The sequence below is a fragment of the Polyodon spathula genome, chromosome 4 (assembly GCF_017654505.1).
Source record: "Polyodon spathula isolate WHYD16114869_AA chromosome 4, ASM1765450v1, whole genome shotgun sequence".
Taxonomy (NCBI): domain Eukaryota; kingdom Metazoa; phylum Chordata; class Actinopteri; order Acipenseriformes; family Polyodontidae; genus Polyodon; species Polyodon spathula.
The window spans coordinates 4,048,250-4,074,620 of record NC_054537.1 but is presented as its reverse complement, the minus strand read 5'-3'; the positions used below and the strand labels follow the sequence as shown (position 1 = coordinate 4,074,620).

The 26,371-nt window shown below is 37.8% G+C and overlaps 1 protein-coding gene across 2 annotated transcripts; it reads right to left on the bottom strand.

The window, feature by feature from the left end:
- Window positions 1-4,697: 4,697 nt before the first annotated feature.
- LOC121314071 (cytoplasmic dynein 2 intermediate chain 1-like) lies at window positions 4,698-26,306 on the bottom strand. 2 transcript variants are annotated; one of them, XM_041246889.1, is made up of 23 exons: window positions 25,600-26,306; window positions 24,775-24,825; window positions 24,032-24,581; window positions 22,775-22,860; window positions 22,119-22,448; window positions 21,509-21,577; window positions 20,482-20,574; window positions 18,804-18,984; window positions 17,277-17,379; window positions 16,892-17,021; window positions 15,994-16,105; window positions 15,764-15,858; window positions 14,836-14,965; window positions 14,576-14,748; window positions 13,077-13,239; window positions 12,866-12,979; window positions 10,755-10,816; window positions 10,424-10,475; window positions 8,798-8,858; window positions 8,292-8,391; window positions 6,831-6,962; window positions 6,034-6,257; window positions 4,698-5,315 (listed from the first exon to the last, which is right to left on the bottom strand). In XM_041246889.1, the coding sequence occupies exons 1-23, from the start codon at window positions 25,612-25,614 to the stop codon at window positions 5,141-5,143; spliced, it is 3,201 nt and encodes a 1,066-aa protein (XP_041102823.1). In that variant the 5' UTR covers window positions 25,615-26,306; the 3' UTR covers window positions 4,698-5,140. The 2 variants fall into 2 exon arrangements, with proteins under 2 accessions (XP_041102823.1, XP_041102824.1); XM_041246890.1 differs by having other exon boundaries at window positions 22,134-22,448.
- Window positions 26,307-26,371: the final 65 nt, after the last annotated feature.

Here is a 26,371-nt window from a genome sequence, read left to right as displayed (position 1 = left end):
TTCAGCATTTGGTGTGTAAGAAACTAGTAATTTTTTTCCTCATACACGTTGCATCCTAAAAAATATCTTTACAATACACTTGTTGTTCAATTCATGGTCCGGGAAAGCATTTATTTTATTGGACATGTTACGGTTCGTCATTTGACAGCTGTGTATAATGCTCGCCTGTCAGACACAAAGGAACCGGATCTGGGATCCAAAATTAACCCCCTGCAAAAGAGCCCTTGCAGGAGTCTTGTAACCCATAGCATGTTATACAACTTTGGTGAGGCCAATGTTGAATTTTTAAAAATCCACCAGGATGTGATGATTGAACCAGAAAATGATACACAACGTGAAATTAAACAACAAGGAACATACACTAGTTAAGAGAACTGTGGTATCTCAGACCCATGCTAAGTTGTTCTTTCAGATGGTTGCTAAAAATCAATCACAGGCCAGTTTAGTTGCTCTTGAAACATTAGCACGTTTGTTGATTTAGTATTTCCGGTATTTATTTTGTACTTCTATAACACTTGTTAATGACAAAAATATGCAATAGAGATTGGAAGTACTCTCATTAAAGTTGAGTTTTCAATCCCTTCCAGAACATCTACCCAGTATCATTGGCTCTGGTGCTACTGCGGGCTAGGGAGCTTAAAACCAGCAGGGGGTGTTCCTCCTCATCACGCTGCAGTGGACCCTGCTGGCCAGATGTCTGGTGAACTCAAGCACACCTGCAGGGCTGGCCTTTATCCTCCAGAGGCCGGTCGCTCGCTAACATCTGCTCGAGTTCCTTGGCGTAAGAGGAAGCTGGTTTGGTTGTGGGATTGGAGGACACCCACCGAACCTTCAGTTCTCCTGAGCAGTGTGGGGAATTGTTGGAAACATAATTGGACATTCTAAATTGATGAGAGAATCAGGCAGAAGACAAAAGGACATTCCAAACATCCACTGTATAATAAGGATGAGATTGCAGCCTTTGGTGGAATAAAATGGAGATGACATTAACACCTACACCAGTGCCTTTCTCAACATTAGGGGGGTATGATAATACTGATAATAATAATAGCCTTTCACATGAAGGGGGGGCTGTCTAATGCTTATTTGTGTGAAAAATTCTTTGTGTACTATGTCACTTAGCTATTACCTAAATTACAGAGTTTGCATTCATTTTAACAAACGCTGGTCAGAATCAAATCAATTGTCCAATTTGTTCGAGTCCGGGCTATTCCTTTGCCGACCGAGGACGGGAGCTCCCAGGGGGAAGCGTACAATTGGCCGAGCATTGCCCAGGGGGAGGGAGGGTTAGGTCAGCCAGAGTGTCCTCGGCTCACCACACACCAGGGACCCCTGTGGTCTGGCCATGCGCCTGAGGGCTTGCCTGCAAGCTGCCCAGGGCTGCGTTGTCCTCCGACATTGTAACTCTGGGTGGCCATGTGGGTACTGGTCTACTCGCTGCCTCCTGGCAGCCTGAGCTCACAGCATGAAGGTCTTCATGGGTCTCTTAACGTACAGAGGCTTGTCAAGCATGGGTACCAGTGTCACCGACATTGCCTCCCTAGGGTTATAACCAGACAGTCTGGGGATCTGAGTATCGGACCCAGGTCCAGACGGGCATGGGGACCCTGCAGAACCCTCTGACATGCTTTACAGAGACCTCTCCTTCTCTTCTCCCATCTTCGTGGAAGGATGCACTGGATTCATACATAAAGGCGTGTAGAAAAAAAGTACATCAAAGTCTGGCTGAAACTGTCAACCCCAGAGCCTGATCTGGATATATACACACAAAAAAATAAGCGTTAAAATAGATTTATTACAGCAAAGACAGCAGAAATGTCCTTTGCTGCCAAGTTATCTTCAAAAAAGGTGAAATGTTTGCAAACAGTATTATAGAGCTGCCTGTGCCTTTTCTCAATTGTCTTGAGTTTCAACCAGATTTTTAATTACATTGTGCAGCCAGAAGGAAATTTGAAACCAGACCAACCACTTTTCTGAGACACAACACATGAATTAGAAAATACCCTGAGCATCAAAAGAAACGTATCACTTACCTTTGAGCATGAAAAGAAACTTATCACTTATGTTTGATCATCAAAAGAAACCTACTAATATTTTAACATCATTTCAACATCTGCTGCTATTAAAACACAACAAAGGGGTGCCATGGCACAATTTCTCAAGCACTTTATTATGAATTGATTTTTTAAAGTCCCCAAGTTCTTTAACATTTTTATATAATAAAGTAGAACTTATTACAAAGGAGAATACAAAGTTGAAAAGAACTTTACTTGATCTGCAATATTGCAGTACTCAGGACAATCTGATGGGGGACTGAGGAAGATAGTGAACTGAAGCTGTAGTTAAGGATTTTATGTTAAAGCTGAAGCTGTCTATCGATCGATCGATCATGATAAAAACACTGGGCTAGAACTCAAAGGCGATGGCTTTGCCATGAGCGATCACTTTCCTAAGGAGACTTTGAAAAGAGGCAGAAGCACGTATCCTGTGATGAATAAAACAAGAGGAATGTATGTTTGACGCTTGTTGTTGAGACTACAGTCCATATTGAAGAGCAGTTCAGTTTAGTTTCTACTCCTAAATTCACCACCATTGGGTGTTTGATAGTTTATTGATGATATTTGAAAATATCGCCACAGGTGTGTCAGTAACATCCACTCCTCACCAAACCAGTACGTTCAATATTAGAGCTAAAGGCTGATGGCTATGACAAATATCAACAGTACGTACATGACAAGAAAAATATAAGAAAATAAGCAATTCATAGTTTCATGAAAAGTAGATAAGTTAAATAAGGTGTTAGTATCATGGTAATGTAGAGGATATTTATTTAGTCATCTAGGGTATTAATCCCTACTAATTTTGTTTTAACTTGTATCCAATTATTGTCGCCAAATGGAAATAATTGCAATGGGAATACACAATGGACTCTATAGAGTAATATCAATTGAGTTCAGATCCATCAATTTAACATCGATACAATATTAGACTGAATTATTACTTAGTACAATGCATAGCAACAGATCAAAAACAAACACAGGCACTGGTTTAAAAGTAAAACTATATCAATTTATTTATAGCACAAACTAACACAAAATAGAGAACTAAATACTAGTGGTCAGACTAGCTTAATGTGAGTAGAAAGGAGATTTAAGAGTCAGTGTTGTGTATCACACCTGAATTCATACCATACGCTTGCATAAGTCAGAAATGCTTTCATTCAACCTTTGAATTCAGAATATGTAATATAATATACATTTCAACAAACATGATTTAGACAAGGAATCACATGCTTAATTTGTGTGCCAATTGAAGTAATATGAAAAGCAGAGTTTATATTTAAAGCTACATGACAAGGTTCCCAGTGTTGCAGACAGCAGGGTTGCATGCAGCTGGATGTCGTGGTGACGTCAGCAGCGGGAAGTTCAAACAGAAGTGCAATCTTGCAAGCAGGAACAGGATACTTTAGTTGCTGCACAGTCATTGGGAGATACAATACCACGAGTACCCAATTCTTATGGATCTCGGAAGGTGCACTCAGTTACTCGAGTGAAGAAATGGCAGTTTCTAGAACAAAGTACTTGCTCGCATTTCTTTTAGCGATGGACAGCTTTAATGGTGTTGATCAGCAGGCAGGCAGTCTTACAGATATTCATGCAAGCACGTTGCTTGGAAGATCGTATCAGATAGTTTCTATAGCAATGGGTACTTCACTCATGCTGGGATGTAGATTTCTTCTTTGTAGAATGTTGGCAGAGAGTATCTTTGATGAAGGGAGAAGAACACATTTCTTGAAGTGATCACGTCTTGGATGGAAGCAAGCAGCAGCATCCAGAAAACAGGTCAAACACAAGCCTAAATGCATTTAGGATAACCAATCAAAGAAGCTCTGGGCAACCTCTTGAGACTGGTTAATTCCATAAAGAGGACGAACGTACCTCCATCAGACTCTGTGTTAGGCGGATTTCAAATAAGATGGTATTTATAATGTTCCATAAAACCACACCTCATTCAGCATTCTTACAAGTGTAGATAAAAGCATGTTTAAACCCCCAAACTCTCATAGTAAGAGTAGTCTGAGTGTCTTGGAATTAAGTACGGGTTTTAGTTTCATTTTCACCATGAAATATGCGTTCAGCACATAGAAGAACATTTCATGCCTGTGTACATTTATATCGTATTATATTTAACACAAAATAATAACAAACATTTTTTTCAGACATACCACATTTTTTTTATCTGTCCATTGAGAATATTAGTAAAGTGTACTGTCTGTTTTATCCACTAGATGTCGCTATTGCCCATTAACCCTTAAAATGCCAGTCTTAAAATTCCTAGTTCCAGGAAGTCTTTTTCTAGTGTAATACATTCCTTCAAGTCCCTTTGAAGCTTGGAGAGGGTGATATTTTCTAGTGGTCTGTGACCAAAAATGTGACAGACACAGAGACTCCACCACATATACCCACAATCTGATAGACCTGCAGGGGAACAATAACAGCAAACTACTGCACACTTTATAAACCCAAATGGGAACCAGGAATATGTAAACATTGATTACCATTTATTTAGTGTATTTACAGAAGTACTGTATGCAAACACCATACACGTAAAAATATGCTTATTGCAAATTTACAAAAAATACAAAAAAAAATACACATATAGAAAGACAAAAAGAAATGTAAATTACTGTTATAAATTAGGTGCTCGGTTAGCTTATTTTCCACATTTAAAATTAAATTCCACCTTAAAGTGTATTTTTTCTGCTCCCTTTACTGTATGAAGTCAATTTAATTGAATGGTTTTTATATGATATATTTGGTCCAGTGATTGTAGCTCAGTTTGAAAAACTATCCAACAAAATACATCTTTAATTAAGAACAGAATTGAAATTGGTTACTTCACAGGGTATTACATTTTATACATATTTAGATTTGTACATAATACAAAGTTATAGGGCTCAAAGCAATTTTGTTTATATGGTAGATCCCTTGAGGAATGTGCAGTTTTGCTAATAAGACACGAGGATTGTCAAGCTGTTAAGAGAGCTAGCTACTGTAGTCTGAAAAAAACAGACTACTCTCAAAGCATTTCATGCATGTTCTCAACTGTAAATAAGGCCAATTGGAAAAGCTTAATGGAATTATATAATTGACTGGTTCAAAATATCGTGCAGCTTTTCTATCTCTTCTGTGTTCGGCACTGACCATTGCTTGTTTAAGTAGTGAATCTCTATTTTCCCGGACTGCTTTGCAAGTGACATCCCTGCTAATGAATTTTGCTTCCCAGGATCACCAAAGACGGACATGGTTGTAATTCTGTAAAAAAAAAAAAAATTATTATTCAAAAGTCTAGATAAATTACATGCAGTTACTCTTGATTCAGGTTAAAATGGCTGTCACAGTATGATATATATATATAATATATATATATATATATATATATATATATATATATATATAAATATATATATAGATATATATAAAAGACATTAAAATTTTAAAATAAAATATACTTATCTTGTGCTTTTATAAAAAAAAAAAAAAAAAACTTTTTAACTTTACCTTACTTTCATGCAGTTTTAATGCACCTAATACAATGGCAGCAGTAAACACTCCTCCCCATATAATCTCTAGAATCTGATATTCTTGATAAACTAAATAATGTTAATACCAAGTTTCAGGACAACTTAATAAGTGCTTCACCACGTAATTAAGAAGTGAGAATGTTATGGGCTCTCCTAGGATCTCATAAACTCATCCCCATGTAAACATAAATGTCAACACAGTAATAACAGATCATGTACACAAACAAAGCTTGAATAAATTGCAACTGCAAATGGATTTGCTTTTGGAAAATGAAGAACACTTACATAGAGAGCAATCAGATTAGCCAATCTGACCATATATTTGAAAGGATGTAATTCTTTGCGAATCATCTTATAAAGGACAATCTCATAAATGATTGACTCACACTGTTAATCAGGCAAAAAAAAAAAAAAAAAGAAATATTAAAATAAGCTGCATTATCACTTACTCATCCGACTGATTTTTTTCTTTTATTACAGGCTGGAAATCGTTCACCAGTAAATCCCATATATAAAGACAGGATGCTGCATCTAATACAAAGAACACTGCTGGTCTTGTCACAGCCCACTGCACTGAGATTATTGGCTCTCCGTTGGTGCTACCATTCCACTCCATGATGGGGTATTCAGTTGTTGTTGAGTGCAATCTTATACTCCCATCTGCACAGCCAACCTTCAAAAGAAATACCAACACTAAGCAAAGTTACAGTACAGTATACCAAACAACTGCATATCATTTAGCTTTTTGGTTTGCGCTTTGTGATTATATTAATAAACAATAATATTTTTTGATATACAGAAACTAGAAGTTGGCTCTCAACTCTGATTACTGTTTAAGTTATGAGCCTATAATGGGGGTTCCCATGACTGATGGAAAGAACACTGCAAAGGGGCCAATTTTCAGAGGTCAGCTCTTTCAAAGTATTCAAGATATCGCAGCACACACAGAACTGCTCTCTTATTTGATGACCACAGATGTTAACAGGATGGAGGAACATGTCAAAGGCAATAAACTCCTGATCTAACAAAGACTATATATGCATTGTCAGTGAGAATGAGAATGTATCCTTCCACTTAAAGAATGGCACACTTTTTAAGCGCTCACTAAAACCATTTTGTAGGTTTACATGCATCTAGGATAGCAAATAATTCATGGAACAGATACCAAAAAAAAAAAAAAGCTATGGTTTTTATGTAAAATATATTTAGATAAACTATGTACTAAGCGAAGAAATCACGATCTTACCAAAAATACAGGATCTCCAAAAGGAGAGAAGTCAATAGAAGTGATATGAACTGGTTTGATCCCAGTCATCTGTGAGTTGTAGGTCTTTGGTGGCACTCGTAAACCATGTCTAGTACCATGGCTCACTAAACCCTGCAACGGATATCGAAAATGTATACACAGGTAAAGGAAACAAGGTAGTAGGTTATACCAAATGAATAAGATTATCCAACCTGGGACGCCAGACCAGTAGGGGTTGCTGAAGTGGGATAATGTGAACGAACCCAAGCGATTTTCTTCTGTAAAAAACAGGGCTGCCCAGGTCAATGCAGTTCTCTCCGTCAACCCCCAGCCAAGACTGACCCCTGGAATAACATTCTCTCACACCTAAAACCTTACGTGTAGGGCTTCTGTTTTTCGGGTTTTATTCTTGTATTTTTCGGTGCTTATTTTTAGCTATTTTCAAGTTTTATGTAAATCGTTTGTTTCTGGGGCTTTCGCTTTTGATATACTGTAGGAAATTAATGTTTTCAGTTACTTTCCAAAATGTTTAAGTGTTTTTTTTGTGTCAAAATATATAACAGTAATAGTAACTGGACAGTACTTGCAAACTTAAGTTGTACCTTCTTTCCTTTGCTATCTTCCATACCAAAATCCCTATAGTAACGGGCACATTCTTCTGGGGTTTTTGTATGTAGGTATTTTTGCACATTTCGCGCACATTTCGCAACACAATTCTGTTTTAAATCCTCCGTATCTTAATTGGAATACAGTTTTAAATCCCGCTAACAAGCCTCCACCCTGATTGTAATCTCGTTTTAAATCTCGCAATCCGAGTCTCCAATAGAAATGCAGGAATGTGATGTCACCCAGTAGTTGGGGCGGGTTTAAAGTATTCAGAACGAATCAAAATGAGAAACAAGTCAGGAAGGCAGGATATTGCCCAGCAGCACTGGGAAATATATTTATTATTATTATTGTAGTAGGTTTTATTTTTTTGTAATGCAAAAAAGGGTAAAGTCAACGTGAATTGATTAACCACTTCCACAGGTTTTCTGGTGATTATTGACTGTCCATTGATTAATTTTTTTTTGTATTGGGTTTGTTTTATCAGGCTTTATCGGTTAAACCAAAAAGCAGAAGCCGTACTTCTGTCTCACACATATCAGTTTGACAAAGTTTGTCCTTGTGTAAAAAGCATTACGACGGGTTCTTTGTAGCCAGTTCTTTAAGACGAAGGGCCCAATTAAGTAACTTTTACCTTGAATAAAGTCTTAGGAAAATATAAAATGCACACAATAAATAGAGCAAATGTGGTCCTAAAATCAACACTTCTTTAAATGATTGTAGGTGCAGGTTGGAGCAAAGTTTGTTGATCCAAGTTGTTGTAACCCATGTAAAAAATCAACAAAATCATTTCAGTGAAAGCTCAGACTGTTTCTGCTACCCGCTGTACAATACAAGGCTTCCATTTCCACTTACCATGTCCGTGCCAATAAAGAAATGATTGGAATCAGAAGGGAAAAATTTGACCATCAGTGCCTGGGAAGGTCCCATCTGATAAGTGTCTCTTGGAAGAGAGCTGGTAAAGTTACAGAACAGGAAACACATTATCAACAGGCTGGTCCTGCCACAGTAATAAAGTTATGTCTGTGAGTAGCTGGCAAGCTTCTGTGGAGATCTGTTGCTTAATGAGTAACTGATAAGTTGCATTTGTTTTTTTTTTTTTGTGTGTTTGGTGACTGCTGGGGTCCATGCTCTTCCCCGCAGAGTTTTTTTTTTTTTTTTTCATCAGCTCAAGACAGTAGATTCAAATGGTTACTTCATCAGTGTTGGTTCAGTAGTTACTGTATTCATTTGACAGGTTGGTGATGTAATATCACTGTTGACAATGCTTGAATGTGCAAAGGACATCAACTGACAACAACCTTTATATTCCTGACTTTGAAAGACACATATTTCATGAATGAAGCTTAAGAAAGTCTGACCTGCTGTTGGTATTGATTGAAGAGCTATGTAGCAGTTTCACTTTCCCACCAGGTTTGAGACCTAAAAGAAACAATGAAGTAAACCAATTTGTAAGTATAATCATTTCTTTTACAATCAAACTAAGAATTCAGTCTTTAACCTTTTGCCGTCCTATGTCGGACCAGTTCCAACATTAAAATATTTCTTTTCCGGTCCGACATCATCAAAAAGGCGTCAATCACAGGTCCCTAGTCAGTTTTTCTCCGGAAAAAGCAGAGAAAAGCTTTCATTGGCTGAGAGAGGCAGAGAGAAGACGGAAAAAATAAAAGGAGGTGGATCTGAGCAATATGCATAGTCCCTTCACTACAGACACAAACAAACAAGACAGCTGCTTCCGCATCCAGCGCTCAAAGAATATCACAGACACAACACGGACCCAAACAAACAAGACAGCTGCTTCCACATCCAGTGCTCAAAGAATATCACATACACAACACGGACCCAAACAAACAAGATAGAGTTTGGTGATAAATCGAGTGACTGAGAAATTATTTGTCAGTATGCATGACTATGAAAAAATATGTGATAAATACAGAGAACAAGGGGTGGAGCGGGGCTGGAGATGCAGTACTGAGTGTCATGTTGATATGCAGTGCCTTTTAAACCTGTTTTACTGGCAAATAAAATTACTTTCAAACAGCGTGTGTAAAATAAACAACGCGTGTGAAAATAAATTAGACCCGATGCGCCTGACAGGGGCTGAATAAATGGACCGCAAAGGGTTAAACAGTGAATGAAAAGAGCAGTGATTGTTCTGGGTTACCTACTCACACGGTCTTACAGAAAAGCTTCTCTAACTGCTTTGACTACACTGTTACTCTGCTGCAATGACGCTCCAGCAACTAAAGTTGGCTAGACAACTTGACAGCAACAAAAATAGCATGCTGGGTGTGAGAAAGGGAATCTCAGTGAATTCATTGCAATGACAGCAGTGGTCATGTAGGTAATGAAACCCCATACTTTGTCAGGTGTCATTTGGAAAATTAAGCTAAAGTTAATATCCATAAAAAACAAACCGAATAGAACCCTATGTTTATACAATGAATGTCAGCCTTGTTGTGCGATTGCTAGTCTGCTACTGCAGCTTCAAGTAGAATGAACTCCCGGTCTGTTTGGGAAAGGTCTGGCAGTGAAAGTACTGTTTCTTTTTCAGACATTAAGGAGTACAATTACTACAGACTAAGTGCTGTTTTCTATTTCTGCTGTATGTACTGAAAGTTGTATTTATTATTTCTTTATCCTAACGGAGAAGAAAATTTGAATGAAAAATGTTGGCGGGTTTGAAATGTAACCAATAAAACTAGATTTTGACAAATCTGAAAAGATAAAAAAAAATAATGAAATAAACACTGAAATGTAATAATAAATAAATAAATAAATAAATACAACAAAAATATTGAACCCTATACATAAAAGTATAGGTGCAACAACAGTCCAGGGAGTGCAGTTGTCTTAATGTTCAACCTCTATGGGTGTGTAAAAGGCACTTGGCTTTGTAAATATCTATGATGACGACTACGCGCTTGGCTATCATTATTACGCAAACTTTATTAAGCTAACTGATTACTGCCAATGCAATTACTCACCTAAATCATTTTGTGACCCTGCAAGATTAGCTTTTGGCAACTCCACAACAACCTTAAAAAAATAAAAGTTAAATCAGTTTTATTTTCTTTTTTTAAACAAAACATTCCCCTCAACATCAAGTAAAATAAAACCTAATATATTTAAAAGCAAAAAATCCATCTATTTTATAAAATCCTACTTGACTGAAAAATGTCATACATTTTAGATGGTCACAAAATCCAGCCATTTTCATGTCTCATTTAATATATCCTGTAGTCAACCTGAATTACAATACAGGTCAGTAAAACCAGAAAATGATACCTATTATGAGTAAAACTAAATCAAACTCACCCACAGATTAAGCAGTCCACTTTCATCAAGAGATGCTAACTGGAAAGACAATCCTAAAGTTTCTGAAACGAAAAAAAAAGACATTTATATTAGAAATCGTATAACCCTCACCATGTCTGTAAACTACAATAAGAGTTCTCATCCTCTTGAAAAGGTAATCGGCATGAACTACATCCACAGTATGTACATGCAAAATGCAAGTGTGACATACGTGAACCCAGATTCATCCATATGTATATCCTGATTTCTGATCATTTACATTGTAATAACCAAGTTAATTCACATTTGGATAAGCTACTCACAACATAACAATGACAGTACGACAGGAGATACCTGCACAGTCTACAGTCATAAACCCTTGTTAAGGAATCTCCTTACTACGTTTCAATACAATTGGATAAGCAGTTTGATATGCTTTCCCATGATTGTTTCTAGACAGTTGCACCTAACTCTTACACAGATTACAAAGGTCTAGTGGCTCATTTGATACAATGTGACCAACATTTGCAAACATTGCAGGCTAATTTTGCTTAATTCTGTTTTACTTACATTCTCAACGTTTTTGTTCAGTCAGTGTACACTTCCTAATGTACAGTGCCTATAGAAAGTCTACACCCCCTTTCAAAATGTTCACCTTTTGTTGCCTTATAGCCTGGAATTAAAATAGGTTTGTTTTTCATTTATCTACACATCCTACCCCACAACTTCCAAGTGAAAACGATATTCTAGAAATTTGTAGAAAATTAATTAAAAATAAAAACTGAAATAGCTTGGTTGGGTAAGTGTCCACCCCGTTGTAATAGCCATCCTTAATTAGCTCAGGTGAATCCAATCGCCTTCAAAATCACACACCAAGTTAAGTGGCCTCCATCTGTGTTAAATTTTAGTGATTCACATGGCTTCAGGATAAATTCAGCAGATCCTGTATGTTAGTGCTGGGTAGTGCATTTCAAAGCAAAGACTCAACCATGAGCATCAAGGCACTTTCAAAAGAACTCCGGGACAAAGTTGTTGAAAGGCACAGATCAGGGGATGGGTATAAAAAAATATCAAAGGCCGTGAATATCCCTTGGAGCACGGTCAAGACGATTATTAAGAAGTGGAAGGTGTATGCAAGAGCTACAGGCTTTTATGGCCAAGACTGGTCAAAGTGTCCATGTGACAACAATATCCCAAGCACTCTACAAATCAGGCCTGTATGGTAGGGTGGCAAGAAGGAAACCATTACTCAAGAAAGCCCAACTTGAATCCCATTAGAACTATGCAAAAAAAAAACACTTTCACACTGTAGCCATGTGCCAAAAAGTTTTGTGGTCTGACAAAACTAAAATGGAACTTTTTGGCCTAAATGCAAAGCGTTATGTTTGGCGCAAACCCAACACAGCGCATCACCCAAAGAACATCATTCCTACTGTGAAGCATGGTGGTGGCAGCATCATGTTATGGGGATGTTTCTCATCAGCAGGGACTGGGGGACGTGTCAGGATAGAAGGGAAAATGAATGGAGCAAAGTACAGGGAAGTCCTTGAGGAAACCCTGCTGCCCTCTGCAAGAAAGCTGAAACTGGGATGGAAGTTCACCTTTCAGCATGACAACGACCCAAAGCACATAGCTAAGGCTACACTGGAGTGGCTAAGGAACAAAAAAGTAAATGTCCTTGAGTGGTCCAGTCACAGCCCCGACCTAAATCCAATCGAAAATTTGTGGCGTGACTTGAAGATTGCTGTCCATCAACGCTCCCCAAGAAACTTGACAGAGCTTGAACAGTTTTGTAAAGAATGGTCAAATATTGCGAAACCTAGATGTGCAAAGTTGGTAGGGACCTATCCCAACAGACTCACAGCTGTAATTGCTGCCAAAGGTGTTTCCACCAAGTATTAACTCAGGGGGGTGGAGACTTATCCAATTATGATCTTTCAGTTTTGTATTTTTAATACATAATTTTTTTTCTCAATAAAAAACTTTTTTTCCCCCTTAACAGTGGAGTAAGGTGTGTAGATAAGTGGAAAAAATCCTCATTTAAATGCATGAAACTCTGAGGCACTGACACAACAAAATGTGAAAAGAGATCAAGGGGGTGTAGACTTTCTATAGGCACTGTATATACATACCTTCCTGAGATGACAGTAGGGAAAATCCTTGACTCTGACCTTCAGCTACGTTAGCTGACACCGGTTCTACAGCCCTTACAGGACATAAGTGACTTGAAGTCGCTAGGATGGCATCTGTAGTGACAGATAATTAAACTGTTATTAAAATACATTATTGTAATCACTTCTAATCTTTAACCATGGGCACAGTACAGCTACTTTGTCTACCAACCAGTAGAAAATGTAGGATATCTGAGAGTCCAGTCCAGATTCCCAATCCTCATTGTATAATGTAAAGTGGAGTGCTCACGGAGATCCCAGACCACCACTGAACCATCAACAGTTCCAGCAAATACCAGAGTGGCTTTACCCGGACTGAAGCAACAGCACTGAATCTGCAAGAACAAAGTAACGTATGGAACATGTAAAATACAGTGACGGGAACGGTAATGGAACCTGTTCAATACAGTGACGGGCACGGTAATGGAACCTGTGCAATACAGTGACGGGCACGGTAATGGAACCTGTGCAATACAGTGACGGGCACGGTAATGGAACCTGTGCAATACAGTGACGGGCACGGTAATGGAACCTGTGCAATACAGTGACGGGCACGGTAATGGAACCTGTGCAATACAGTGACGGGCACGGTAATGGAACCTGTGCAATACAGTGACGGGCACGGTAATGGAACCTGTGCAATACAGTGACGGGTACGGTAATGGAACATGTGCAATACAGTGACGGTAATGGAACATGTGCAATACAGGGAAATACTTTTTTTTTTTTCAACCTCAAACTTTTTCTGTAACGACTCTGTAAGCTGTTGCTAAAAGCTAACCTTTTTAAAAATCACACCATAATTGTTCTAATGCACTGATTTTGGGGGAAAAATCAAATGTTTACCATTTTCATATCTATAACCTTACTTAGTCCAAGCAAATGACTATGGCTAAGGCTACGATTTTGTCATGGTAATTTTTAGTACATTTCACGGTCGAGGTGCGGCAAAAAAACAAGAATTCATGGAAAGTTCACCAAATAATGTAGTTTTAGCAACATCAACATACACAAGAACTTTTAAATAGTACAACAACACCAATAACACAGAGACTATTGCTTTTGACTACTGGCACAGAACTTACAGTACATATTTCAGACTCAGATATAATTCTTGGTCGGAGTCGAGGGTCTCCGACCCTGTGTGAAAAGTAGTTCATCTATAATCTTGAGATATCTTTTTTGGAGAGGCGTACAGCCTTAACAGATTGTCAAACCTTTCACCTGTCATTCTAAAATACCTAAAATATCTCTCACTGCCACATACACTCATTGCTAAATGTTTGCAATGATTGCTTTTGGGTTCACTGTTGGTTGAGAGGACGGAGCAATGAGGTCTCTTGAATTTGTTTACTCCTCTTGTAGAGATACAAACTCAACACATCTACTTAAATGTAAAACACCTCTCACAATTTTTTTTGCATTTTAGCTGTCACCAATTGACATGCTTGCTCGCTCAGCTATCTCATTCACTGACCTATAGAGCTACACCTAAAATATATTTTTAGTGCATTAAGCTCCATGATTTAAAAGGAAATAAAGGAAGCGCCTAATCAAGTATTTTTACATCCGTTTTCAAGATTTCACTGACTTTTTCAAATTCAAGTGACAAAACCATAGCCTTAATTCTGACCGATAAGCGAATAATTTGAATTGCAAGCAAAGCTTTACCTCAGATTCACAGATGAGCACTCTGTGTGGATTTGATGGCTCCCAGATGTTCCACACACACACAATGCTCTTACTGTCAAGCCAGACAGCACTGGGCTTTCTTGATGGACTGTGCACAGAAAGCATTGTTTGCCTTTGTATCTGCGAGAAGTGTAGTCCACATACTTCCCGACCTAATAAAAAGGAACAAACATTTGGAATTCTAAATCAAATGAACTCCTTTGAAGACAGATTCTAACACCGTAAAAGGAAATTATTACCAAGCAGGAATGGTAGATTGGTGTTGAGCAGCAAGCTTCCATCACTGATTGATAAACTGGCTGCCTGAGATCTGAGACTCTGGCCAGACTCTTTTTCTGAGCGGTCTTCTTCTAGTAAAACAGCAATAACCTTAAAAAGAGCAGAATGTTTACCATTTATTATACTTATGTTTTGTATTTCAGTGTGTAGAAAATGCAGCTATCACACTGACTAATCCCCTTGACCACTGCCTTCAATTTCTGTTCATACAGGTCAAAATCTTAGTTTATACCAGTCACAGAATGCATTATTTATCCTGGATTCCTTAATTAAAAATGGGAATATAAACATTTTATGTAGGATACTGCTCTTTCAGTGAAATGTTCATGTAATTTGCAGTAATACAAATCTTAGCTGATTATCTCAATGCTTGTTTTTCTGCATAGGATTGCTGTAATGTGTGAAATATTCATTATTTATATTTAAACAGAGAGAGCAGCACATTCCTGATATGCTCACCAATTATCACTCTCAGTCCCTCTAACCATTTAAATTTATGTTGTGATTTTTATTATAAATTATTATCAAAAGTAGGCATTAGGCATTTTAGGACCTGAAACTAAAAAATAAATAAATAAATAAAACATAAAAAAAACCTGAATGGTTTATAAATAAAATTCCAAATACCAATTGAAACTGATATTATGACTGAGGAGGATTTAGTAAGTTCTGTTTTTTGGTCACAGAAAGTCACCTGAATGTTGATCAATAAATGACAGCAACAAACGTAATAATCAATATCAACATGAATGTTTTACACTGTATCAATGCAGCCAGTAATATCTGATAAACCCAGCTAAACAAAAGCAATTCAAGTGCCTGATCACTTGGTAGACATTACCAATGAAATGTATTTTCACAGTATTACTGATATCTGTAACAATCTACCTGAGAAGCGGACCGCAAACATGTTGACAACCTCTGAGAATCAATACTCAGTTTAGTCCTGGAATCTGGTGAATATTCATTACTGCTACTGGGGCCTGTTTCAAAATACAAGAAAAAGGTCAATGTCTTAAATTAAAGTTACATAACAATACAGCTGTGTGTGCAATACAGCTCAACAGCTGCTTTTCAGCTTGATGAACGAAGCCCAGGCTTTTTGTATTTGTCCTCACCTGCACACACAACACTGCTTTCTCCAGGATGTTGTGTCCATTTTTCAACCCTTTCTATTTCCTCTGTCTGAATGTCTCGATCAGTGTTATCTTCATTACACTGGACATACGCCTGGGAGAGAACAGTTGCAGTCGTAGCTTATTTATAGAAGAAAACGTAACACAACAATCCAAATCAAAATTACAGTTTCTTGACAAAAAATAACACACTAAAATAGACGTCACACTTCTGCTGACAATACCCAACACTTGAATGTAGCTGTGCTGACTCCTATTCATTTTTATATTAGAAGTACATTTCTCAAACTGAACAATACAAATATATAAACAAAAGAAAGTGACATGGCAGTGTACAAGCTTCCATCCTCAATATCACAAAATATATTATTATGGTTTCATAATACTGTAATTTTATTGCACACATCCTCAGCCACAGCAGCAAACAAACAATGTGTTATAAGTATCATTACAAAGACAAGTTACCATGACCTATATCCTCAGTAAAGATGCCAGTGTGACAAATATACACTCTTGACGTGGATTGAGATACTCTCAATATCTTGTGCTAAAGAATGTCTTAACTTTGTTTCAACACAACTGGATCATCTCCAGATATATGTAAAGCATGAACGAGTGACACACACAGGGGATAATAATTGCTGGCCAGGGTGAAAGCTGGACTTAATGTGTACTTTGGACTTCAAGCAACTTTGATTATTCCCTCACCTTGAGTTTTTTACTATAATATAAAGCATATTAAAAAAAAGGTCAGAGTATTTTTTTTTTTGATGTACTTATTTAAAATTACCATCCACTGCAATTGAAGCCAATCAGCAACATGAATGTACTTGTGAGATATGAAGAAGAAACATTCATAACTTTGGAGTGGGATTCGCACCTGTTTTGTGTTGCTTGTCCCAAAGTTTTTTATGTACATGTCATATTCATTTAAAGGTGGCAAATCCAGCAGGGAAAAACTGACAGAGAAGTCAAGCTCAATCAGCCGAAGCAATGCTGTGCTGCGCTTTCTGAAATACAAGAGACCAAATTAGGTCATGTTCTTATCTACTGAATACTATTTCTCCCTAGCTGCATTTCAGCGTATTAATGCAGTTTCGACAACGTACATGTGGTTATAATAACATTAGAACTATTCATGTAGCAATTACTGAGGATAAAATCCAAATTATAATTTTTTTAGTTTGTTTTGGTGTGATCTGATTCTTGGTTTCAAGGCAGGTATATTATTTGATATTAAACAGTTTTGGTGTTTTTAAACTTACTTCTGCATACAGGCTATGTTTTGGCTCACTTCTCGGTGCTTTGCTGCCACAAAGTCAATAAACTTGCCACGTTGCGCTCCCCTGTTGTAGGTGTCTGTCGAATCTTCAATATATCAAAATAGTGAACAGTAATGTATGCACCTTTTTTAAAATCATACAATCATTTATTTAATTAAACATGACAAGTTAATTTATTCTTAAATATACAGAATACGCCTCCACATTATATAAATCCTCAAATTGCACTGCCAGGTATTTCACCTGTGAGAGGCTGTGTTGCTACAGGCTTACCCGCATGGTGGATCCAATGAGATAAACATCCTATTTCCATGAAAAGCCAGGGGTTTCAAGACGTGCTATCAGCACACAGAACCGCTGTATGGCACGTGTGGGTGTGGCAAAGTGCCTAGCTCCTGTGTGTATTTTGTGTTGTATGTTGTGTGTTAATGTTGGTGTACAGTCATTGGTACACGGGATATAAAAACGGGTCTGTGTAACACAAGTGTTTAAAATGTATATTTGTATTTAGGCACAAGAATTGCACAGCACTTCACGTGCAAGTAAAATGTAATAATATGTGAGCAAAGGGAATTGCACTTTATTAATTCACGTGCAGTTTTACCACGACTCCAATTGAATGATTGATTAGCAATCGAGTCTCGATACAGCTGCATAAAAGCAGCATGTTTTCACTCACTCTGGGTTGTGTGTTCGGGTGTGGAGAACGGGGGAGAGAGAGAGGAGAAGCATAATTATAAATATCAATTGCTATGAGTGCTGGAAGCACCAGCACCGTACTTGTTTTGTGTAGCGTTCGTCCACCCTGTTTTGTTAGTGTCTGCTCGTTTTGTTTGTCTATTTATTTTAGCCTCACGTGCTAGGTGCTGTTTTTGTTACAAACCTTTTTTATTTTCTGTCTGTTTAATTATTAAACTGTGAATCTGCGCCTTCACCATTCCAAAATCTGTGTTGAGTCGGTTCCTGTTTCTGGTCTGACGTCACCCACTGCAGCCGTCTTAGTGACAGTGGGTCAGTAGCTCAAGAAGCTCTTACAAGAAGACATGTGAAATGCTTCCTTCCAATTTTCTTAATAGTGTTTGGGAGATCTCAGTTGAAGATGTGTGGTGCCATTAATGTTCTCGTTCGAGGTCTAGCATAAACTCATATACAGTATATACTGATGAGGAGTTCACTAGTTACACACAGACCTCATTTGTATATGACCCACTGCTCAAGATAGTTTTGGAAACTGCGTTGTAAATCTCATCACCTTACTCAAAGTGAGGTAGGAACACCTACGAGCTAGTTTGTTGATTTCTTGGCTACAACATGCTTCTGGTTACAGTGACACACTTCTAAAACAGTAGTGTGCACAAGCAGTCAGGGATACTATATATTAAGCTACAGTCTTTCTTCCCAAGAAAATGAGACAGCACCCAAGCTATTGTAAATGAGAACCAGATGCGATCACAGTCCCATTACCCAGTACACTGAGACAGTGAGTCATGTTTGTTTTCAGCCGCTCACCTCTTTTTGGTTCTTCACTTGTGTTCCTTGGCTGTACAACACCTATCTGTTCATTCTCTGCAACCATCGCTCTTTGTATTGCTTCAATCTCAGCCCTTTTGTATGGAGAGATGTCTTCTTCCTCCTCTTTGTCTCCATGTTCATCACCAGCATCATCATTCTCAAAATCATCATCGTAGTCCTTTAAAAACATTACAAATACATTGTTTATCTATCTATCTATATATATATATATATATATATATATATATATATATATATATATATATATATATATATATTATAATATATATTTAATCTTGTATATATTTTTTTAGGGATAGACATTTAAAAGACCCATTTATAGGAGAGAGAGAGAGAAAGAGAGAGAGAGAGAGAGAGAGAGAGAGAGAGAGAGAGAGAGAGAGAGAGAGAGAGAGAGAGAGAGAGAGAGAGAGAGAGAGAGAGAGAGAGAGAGAGAGAGAGAGAGAGAGAGAGAGAGAGAGAGAGAGAGATTGGCCAATCATCTGAAATCCTCTGCTACAAAACTTGGTTTAAAGCATAACTGGACGTTCCAACATGACAACGATCCAAAGCACACATCAAAATCTACTGCAGAATGGTCAAGATTCTGGAATGGTCTAGTCAAAATCCTGATCTAAATTCTATTGAGAACACCGTGTAACAATTTTTTTTTTGTTTTTTTGTTCCTGGGTAGTAAGTGTTATTTCCTAATTGCTTATGCCTCAAAAGTATAGAAAATGGCTATTATTCCCCACAAACTTTGCTTTTGTGACCAGGACAGTGATATTTCAAAATACCACTATTTCCAATGGGAAAACAGGCAAATGTGTGTCTTTTCGTTCACATAAAGTCAGAAAAAACAACATATGAATCCAAATTAACATGTATTTATACTAAAGTAATACAAAAATGACTACAAAAGATTTAGAAGCGAGTAGTTTTTCAATATTTACGATTATACTGTATTGTGGGGAATAATAGCCATTTTCTATACTTTTGAGGCACAAGCAATTAGGAAATAACACTTACTACCCAGGAACAAAAATTGTGTTACACAGTGGAATCTTTGGTATGAGTTGAAGAAGGCTGTGCACAAGGGAAATCCTCACAATTTGAATGAACTGGAACAATTTTGTGTTGAAGAATGGTCAAAAATCACTAAGAATCATGCCAAAAGCTCACTGACAAATATCCTAATCGTTTAAAAGAGGTTATTATTGTTAAAGGTGCTTCAACTAGCTATTCATTTCATTTTCCTCGTCAGGCAGGGTATGAATACTTTTGAATTAGCAGTTTTTGAGTTTTGCAAAAAAAATTGCTGAAAAGTATTTCTTGTGACTTTTTTCCTCATCCAATTTTTTTTTCTATAATTCTTTATTTTTGAGAGATTTCTAAATATTATAAATTTCAATTGGGGTATGTAAACTTTTGACTACAACTGTGTATACAGAGCTATTAATCTTCTAACTGTATGCTTTTGTCTTGGATCCACATGGTCTGCGTATTTTATTGCATACAGTTTTTTCTGTGCCTAGAAAAGCTTAAGGCAGCATTCAATATTAATAACTTGTATGTGTTTCCCACAAGGTTATAACATAGCTGTACAACATACCCACATTTGAGCACATTTATAAAACTACTCTTTTAAAACAAATAACAGGTATTCATTACTTACTTCAAAGTCCTCATCGTAGTTATCTTCTGGTTCTTCAGAATGCAACTCATCTATAACTGGCTTCTCAACAGCTACCTCTTTTGTTTCATCATCCTAAAGAAAGTGATAAATGAATTTAAAAGTAAACAAGGTGGTGAACAAGTTATGTAAATTACTAAATATATGAATACATATTTATTTCATGTACCCTTTGAGAAACATTACTTTAAAGAGAATATCATGCTTGCACTTAATAGAGCAACAGTGACACCTGGTGGGAAGACGGGTTCACTTCAAGTAATAAAAGCCATTTGCCTCAAAGTGTAAACCGTGCTCTGTGAAATGACATTGAGTAATATAAGTATATAAAAAGCGGGCATTGAATTCTTAATAGAAATATTGTAGTTGCAGTTTCCCCACAATTTTCAACTACTATTCTTTAAGGCAGAGTGTAACCAGGACGCAGCCAAATGAGTTTTTAACAACCTTTAAAAGAAATGTTTTGTTTTTTAAATCTAAGAAAAAAAAAACTTTATGCAGACTGAAGTTCTAAAGTTGATTACTTATTAATTACGTACCTAACGTATGTTACAGTATCTAAGCAAGCAGTTTTGCAATGTAGATGCTGTAAATATAGGTACTGGTTATAAGTACGTTCTGAATAGAACAAATGAAAGAAAGTTAATTTCCCTTAAAGATTCACAGTGGTTTTGCAACAGAGCAGCTCTCTGGAGAACCTGAGGACATGAAATTACAGCTGAATGGATTAGGGGATTGGCCAAATCATTAAGCAGACATGAATCTTAATGACGACCGCATGAAATATCCTGGAATATGGGTTTCCAGCACAAACCCTTAACCACAGACCAATGGAAAATACAGTCAATGCAGCATATTCCACAGTGCAAGCGGTTTATCATAGTGTGGAGGTTTGTGAATAATATTCACTTTAAATTGAGAGTTAGAAATATTTATCATGGCATTTCAGTACACAAGCTGTCCTTAAGAAACAGCAGGAGGTATAATCCCATAGAAATATATTTCTTACTGGCTCCTCTGTATCACTCAATCCTCTCTGACTAGCTCCCCATTCTGACTGAGGCCTTTTTGTGCTTTGCTGTGAAGCAGAGAAAAAAGAAGAAAAAACAGTGAAAGATTAATTTAGCTATGAAGACCATGAACCCAGTCCTTCTATTGTTAAACATCAAAAATACAAAAAGAAACAAAACGAAAGAAAGCTTCCATCTGGATACTGAAGATGCAAAAATTAACTTTGGAATAATGAACTTATTTTAAAAAGTTTGCATTCAGGTTACCATATCCCGACCAACCATACATATAGCTAGAATAAGCAGGTCTCCATGACCTAGACACCCTGAAATAATGCAAAAAAAAATAAATAAATAAAAATAATTAATTAGGTGTGAGATATGTGTACAAAGAGGGTTATTATCAGGAATTAAATAATGAATCCCATCGAAAAAGAAGAAAGGAAAACAAAATAAAGACTTTAGCATTTTTATAAACTCACTGGCTAATTTATTAGGGGCCCCCTCCTGCAACACGGCCTGGAGTTGGCGTGGCACTGGCTCTACAAGATGCTAAAGGTGTCTTGTAGGATAGTGGCCCGTTGACATCTGCTTTGAATAACCACTCACCTCATTATCCTTTACCTGTTTCCTCTCTCTGTTTGGTCTCTCATTGTCTGCTCCACCCAAATCTTGCTTCTCTCTGGGCCTTGGGTTCAGCTGTCTTGTCTTCCGACTCAGTTCTTCAGCATCTGTTGACATTTCTTCTGTAGTATACTTTTTCTCTCTTGGTCTCCTCTCCCTGTCTTTGTCTCTCGCTTTGTGTTCGAGTTCTTTCCCATCCCTCCTCCGGCTCTCGCTGTCCTCCTTAGGAATATCTGATTCCCTGCGCTCCCGGCGCCGGCGGTCACGCTCCTTATCTTTGGATTCAGCATGTTGTCTGCGATTCTCCCCACAATCCTGAGAGCCACAAATAAAATAAAGAACAACAAGTTGAAGTCGCACTCATTTTTCATGAAATCACATATTTAGCATGTTTGGATAATGACAATTTAAGAAACCTATTCACCTGCCTCAAACATTTCTCTTATTTAAAATGACAGCTCTGCTTTTATTAGCTAACTTTTTTACATATATGCCTGCAATCCTAACTGGGGTTGTCGGAGTCCAAATTCAATGTGTCTAATTCAATGTGTCCGAGTCGTAAATGTAGCATTAAAGGTTTGTGAATAAGGCCCTCTGGTACAACATTTATTATGGCATTGGTACAATGTATGCTGCATTACCTCTGAACTCCTTTCTCCTTTTTCCCTTCTTTCTCTGTGCCTCCTTTCTCGTTCTTCATTTTCTCCTTTAGTTATCCCTCCAGATTCTGAAAAACAGAAGCAGAAAATGAGTCAGCGTACCTTTTCATGCTCATAGATTTGATACGTGACAAACTTAATTTCACTATAGTATTTCATTAAAAACTGTTCAATAGGTATAACCTTATAAATCAGTTATATGATTGATACAGTCAATTAATATTTACTTTATATAGCGCTTTTCATAGTGAACCACCATTACAAAGCGCTTTTCAAGATGGTGAGGAACAATACATGATACATTTAATAAGGCAATATACAGGGCATAGTACATTAAACACATACAGTAAAAAACAATGCAAAGACATCAAATACAGGCATAATACATTAAATACAAGGCTAGGATGTGAATTCTAAGTGGATGTGTGTGTCATACAGAATCATACCAATTAAGATGGATTGAAAAACCTGAAATAGCAATTTAGACAACAGCTGATAACAGATATCAGGCTTAAAGAGCACCAAAAGGTGGGGTTCCCGAGAGAGGCATCCAGCAAAGGCGCTCCGTGTGGAGATTGCAAGTTCACAGCTGACCGTGACCGGGGGTTCCTAAGGAGCCGCTCACAATTGGCAGAGCGTCGCTCGGGTAGGGAGGGCTTAGGTCAGCTGGAGAATCCACGGCTCACCGCGCATCAGCGACCCTTGCGGCCACTAGGGCGCCTATGGTTCTGCAGTGGAGCCACCACATCTGTGTTGTCCTCTGGCACTATAGGTCTGGTGGCCTTGTTGTGGATCCGCAGTGCGAAAAATGACAGATAGGCAGGAGCATGTTTCAGAGGACGCGTGTTCCTGCCACCGTTTCCCGAGTCGGTGGGGGGATTGCGAGTGGTGAGCCGAGGATACAGATAATAATTGGGCATAGAAAATTGGGGAGAAAACTGGGGTAAAAAATTGGCAACTACTAAATTAAAAAAAGAGCACTGAAAGCAAGAGAGAACTAGTGGGTCTTTAGAGTTGATCTGAAGCGAGCGACTGTAGGAGCTACATGCACTAAGGCTGGGAGAGTTCCAGAGAGTCCGGGCCATGAAGCTAAAAGAGCGCTCTCCGAGTGTGGTGCAAATATTGTGGTTAACAATGTTTTCTTTAATATTGTTTTTCGTTAACCTCCAATGGGGCTTTTGCATAGCTTCCACTTTGGCAAAAGTGTACCGCTAAAATGGCTATGGTTGGGAGCAGTACCTTTCTCTTCCTTCCGTCTCGAGTGTTCTCGTTCTGTATGTCGTTCTCTCCTTTTATCATCTCTCTGTCTGTCCCGGTGCGCCTCTCGCTGTTTGTCAGGATTGTTTCCAGTCTCCTTGGCTTGTTCTTTCTTGTGATCCCGTTCCCTATCTTTTTCTTTTCCCCTCTCCCTCTCCAGACCACGGTCTCTTTCTCTATCCCTCTCTTTCCCTCTGTCATGGTCTCTGTCTTTGCCCCTTTCTTCCTCTTTTCTTCTGTCCCTCTCTCTCTCCTTCCCCCTGTCTCTTTCATCATTCTTTCTTCGATCCTCGTCTCTATCTCTGTTTCTGTCCCTCTCTTTTTTTCTCCGGTCTCTGTCTGGCTCTTTCTCCTTCTCTCGATCTTTAGTCTCGTCTCTGTATTTTTCCCTGTGTCTTTCTTTTTCTCTGTCCATTTCTTTTTCTCGCTCCCTGTGTCTATGTTCTCTAGAGTCTGCACTGCTGTTCGCCCCTTTCTCATCAACTCCTCGTGGTCGATCTCTTTTCTTTGTATCACTGTCACTCTTCACTGCCTGAAACAAGGTACAAAAAGAGACTCATAGCTCAAATTGTTTAAAATATTATCTACAACAGAATAATATATTTCAAGCTAAATCATACATTCATAATCTGGGTGACACTAACAGCATCAAGATTCAAAGCAAGCAGTAAAATGTACCCTGTTTAAAAAACAAAATCACTGTTATTATAAAAATGAATATTTACCTGAATATGTTTCTTTAAGTCGTCTGGTTTCCAAGTATCTTCTTTGGACCACTAAAACACACACACACAAAATCAATTGCGAAACATTTACAAAACTTTGAAAAATCTATAATAACATGTGAGTCATGAGGCTTTCTCAGTGACCTGCTATACAGGAGTCATGGTTTTTTCAATTAAACAACTGCAACAGTCTAGTATGTGGTAGCGTACTTTTGATTGCTAAAATAAAGGGTGTTTAACAGAACATCCTCTTCACAAACGTGTGGGCTCATCCATGATCAAAATGTCCTCTAGAAACTTATCAAGCGTCCTAAGTTGATTGTGATGTTGTGGTAGTACACTAATTTCTACAAACATATTACAGTACCTCTTCTTTCGTTTAATCACAGCAGCGGTTTCACTTCACTCAGGCGAGTTCAATGTTAAAGCACTAAATTCACATGAAGTGCAGCAGTCATCTGGACCACCAACCACAATCCTACGTGTATCAAAGGGAGTGTGGGCCCCAGGTGGGGTCCATAGCTGTTGCACATGAAGTATTAAAATGCACTGTATATGGTAGTGGTACTCAGTCAAAGTGAATTAGCAGAATTACAATGTACTTATTCAAATAAGAAATTACATACAAACCTAGTAATAAGATCGCTAAGGCACTTTCAAAAAGCAAGGTACAATAATACCAGAGAAATTGGGATTGTTTTCTTTGTTTTTGCAACTATGTGACACACTAGCCAGCGTTAAGAGCTTATTTCGATTTATTGAAAAATTACAATTTGGAAATCTAAACAGCAACTTCTTGCCACGGGACACATCTAAAATAAATACCTTTTCTGACTGCATAATTTGTTGTGACTTCTTTTCTCTTTCAGATGGACTGATTCCGCAGTTCGCAGGACCGGCAGTTAATTTATGTTTATGTGAACAGACGCCATGACACCAGAATGCAGTCCTTTACACGTGCGTAACTAATGCTAGGAAACCAAGGCAACTGCGTTCATGTTAGCTTAGCAACAGGCTGAGTGGTTGACCACAGAGGAACAGATTCAGTTGACATTATGTCACTATGGTCACAGACTAAACATATCAATTTCAGTTATCGCAATCATTTGAAACACGATTAATTTCAATGAAGCCGTTTCTGACAAATGCCATCTCCAAATGTAGCCAGTAACGTGATCCAGGCTTGGAATATACACGGTAAAATGAAAGCGATAAGCTTATTCGTGGTATATGCAATTGACGTACAGTAGCTTGTCTGAGTTCCAGTAAGTTGAAGTGTTTTTAGTAAGGGGTTGTAGGATTGCGTGTTTAAAGTGAAACGGTAATGTATAGCCTTTAACACATGACAGAGTAGCTGTAGCATAGACATATTTAGCGGGGTTTAAATCTGTTGCTTCAGCAGCACAGTTATTTTAGTAAAACATTTTGGCAGTATAACCTGTTATTTTAAAGGCATTTGCTTGCATTATAACCGTGTATGACAGACAAAAGGCGTCATAACAATATCTTTATATAGCGCCTTTTACAGTGGACCACCATCGCGAAATGTATCCATAGGTACACTTGAACGTAATATTCTATAGAGATGTTCCCTGTA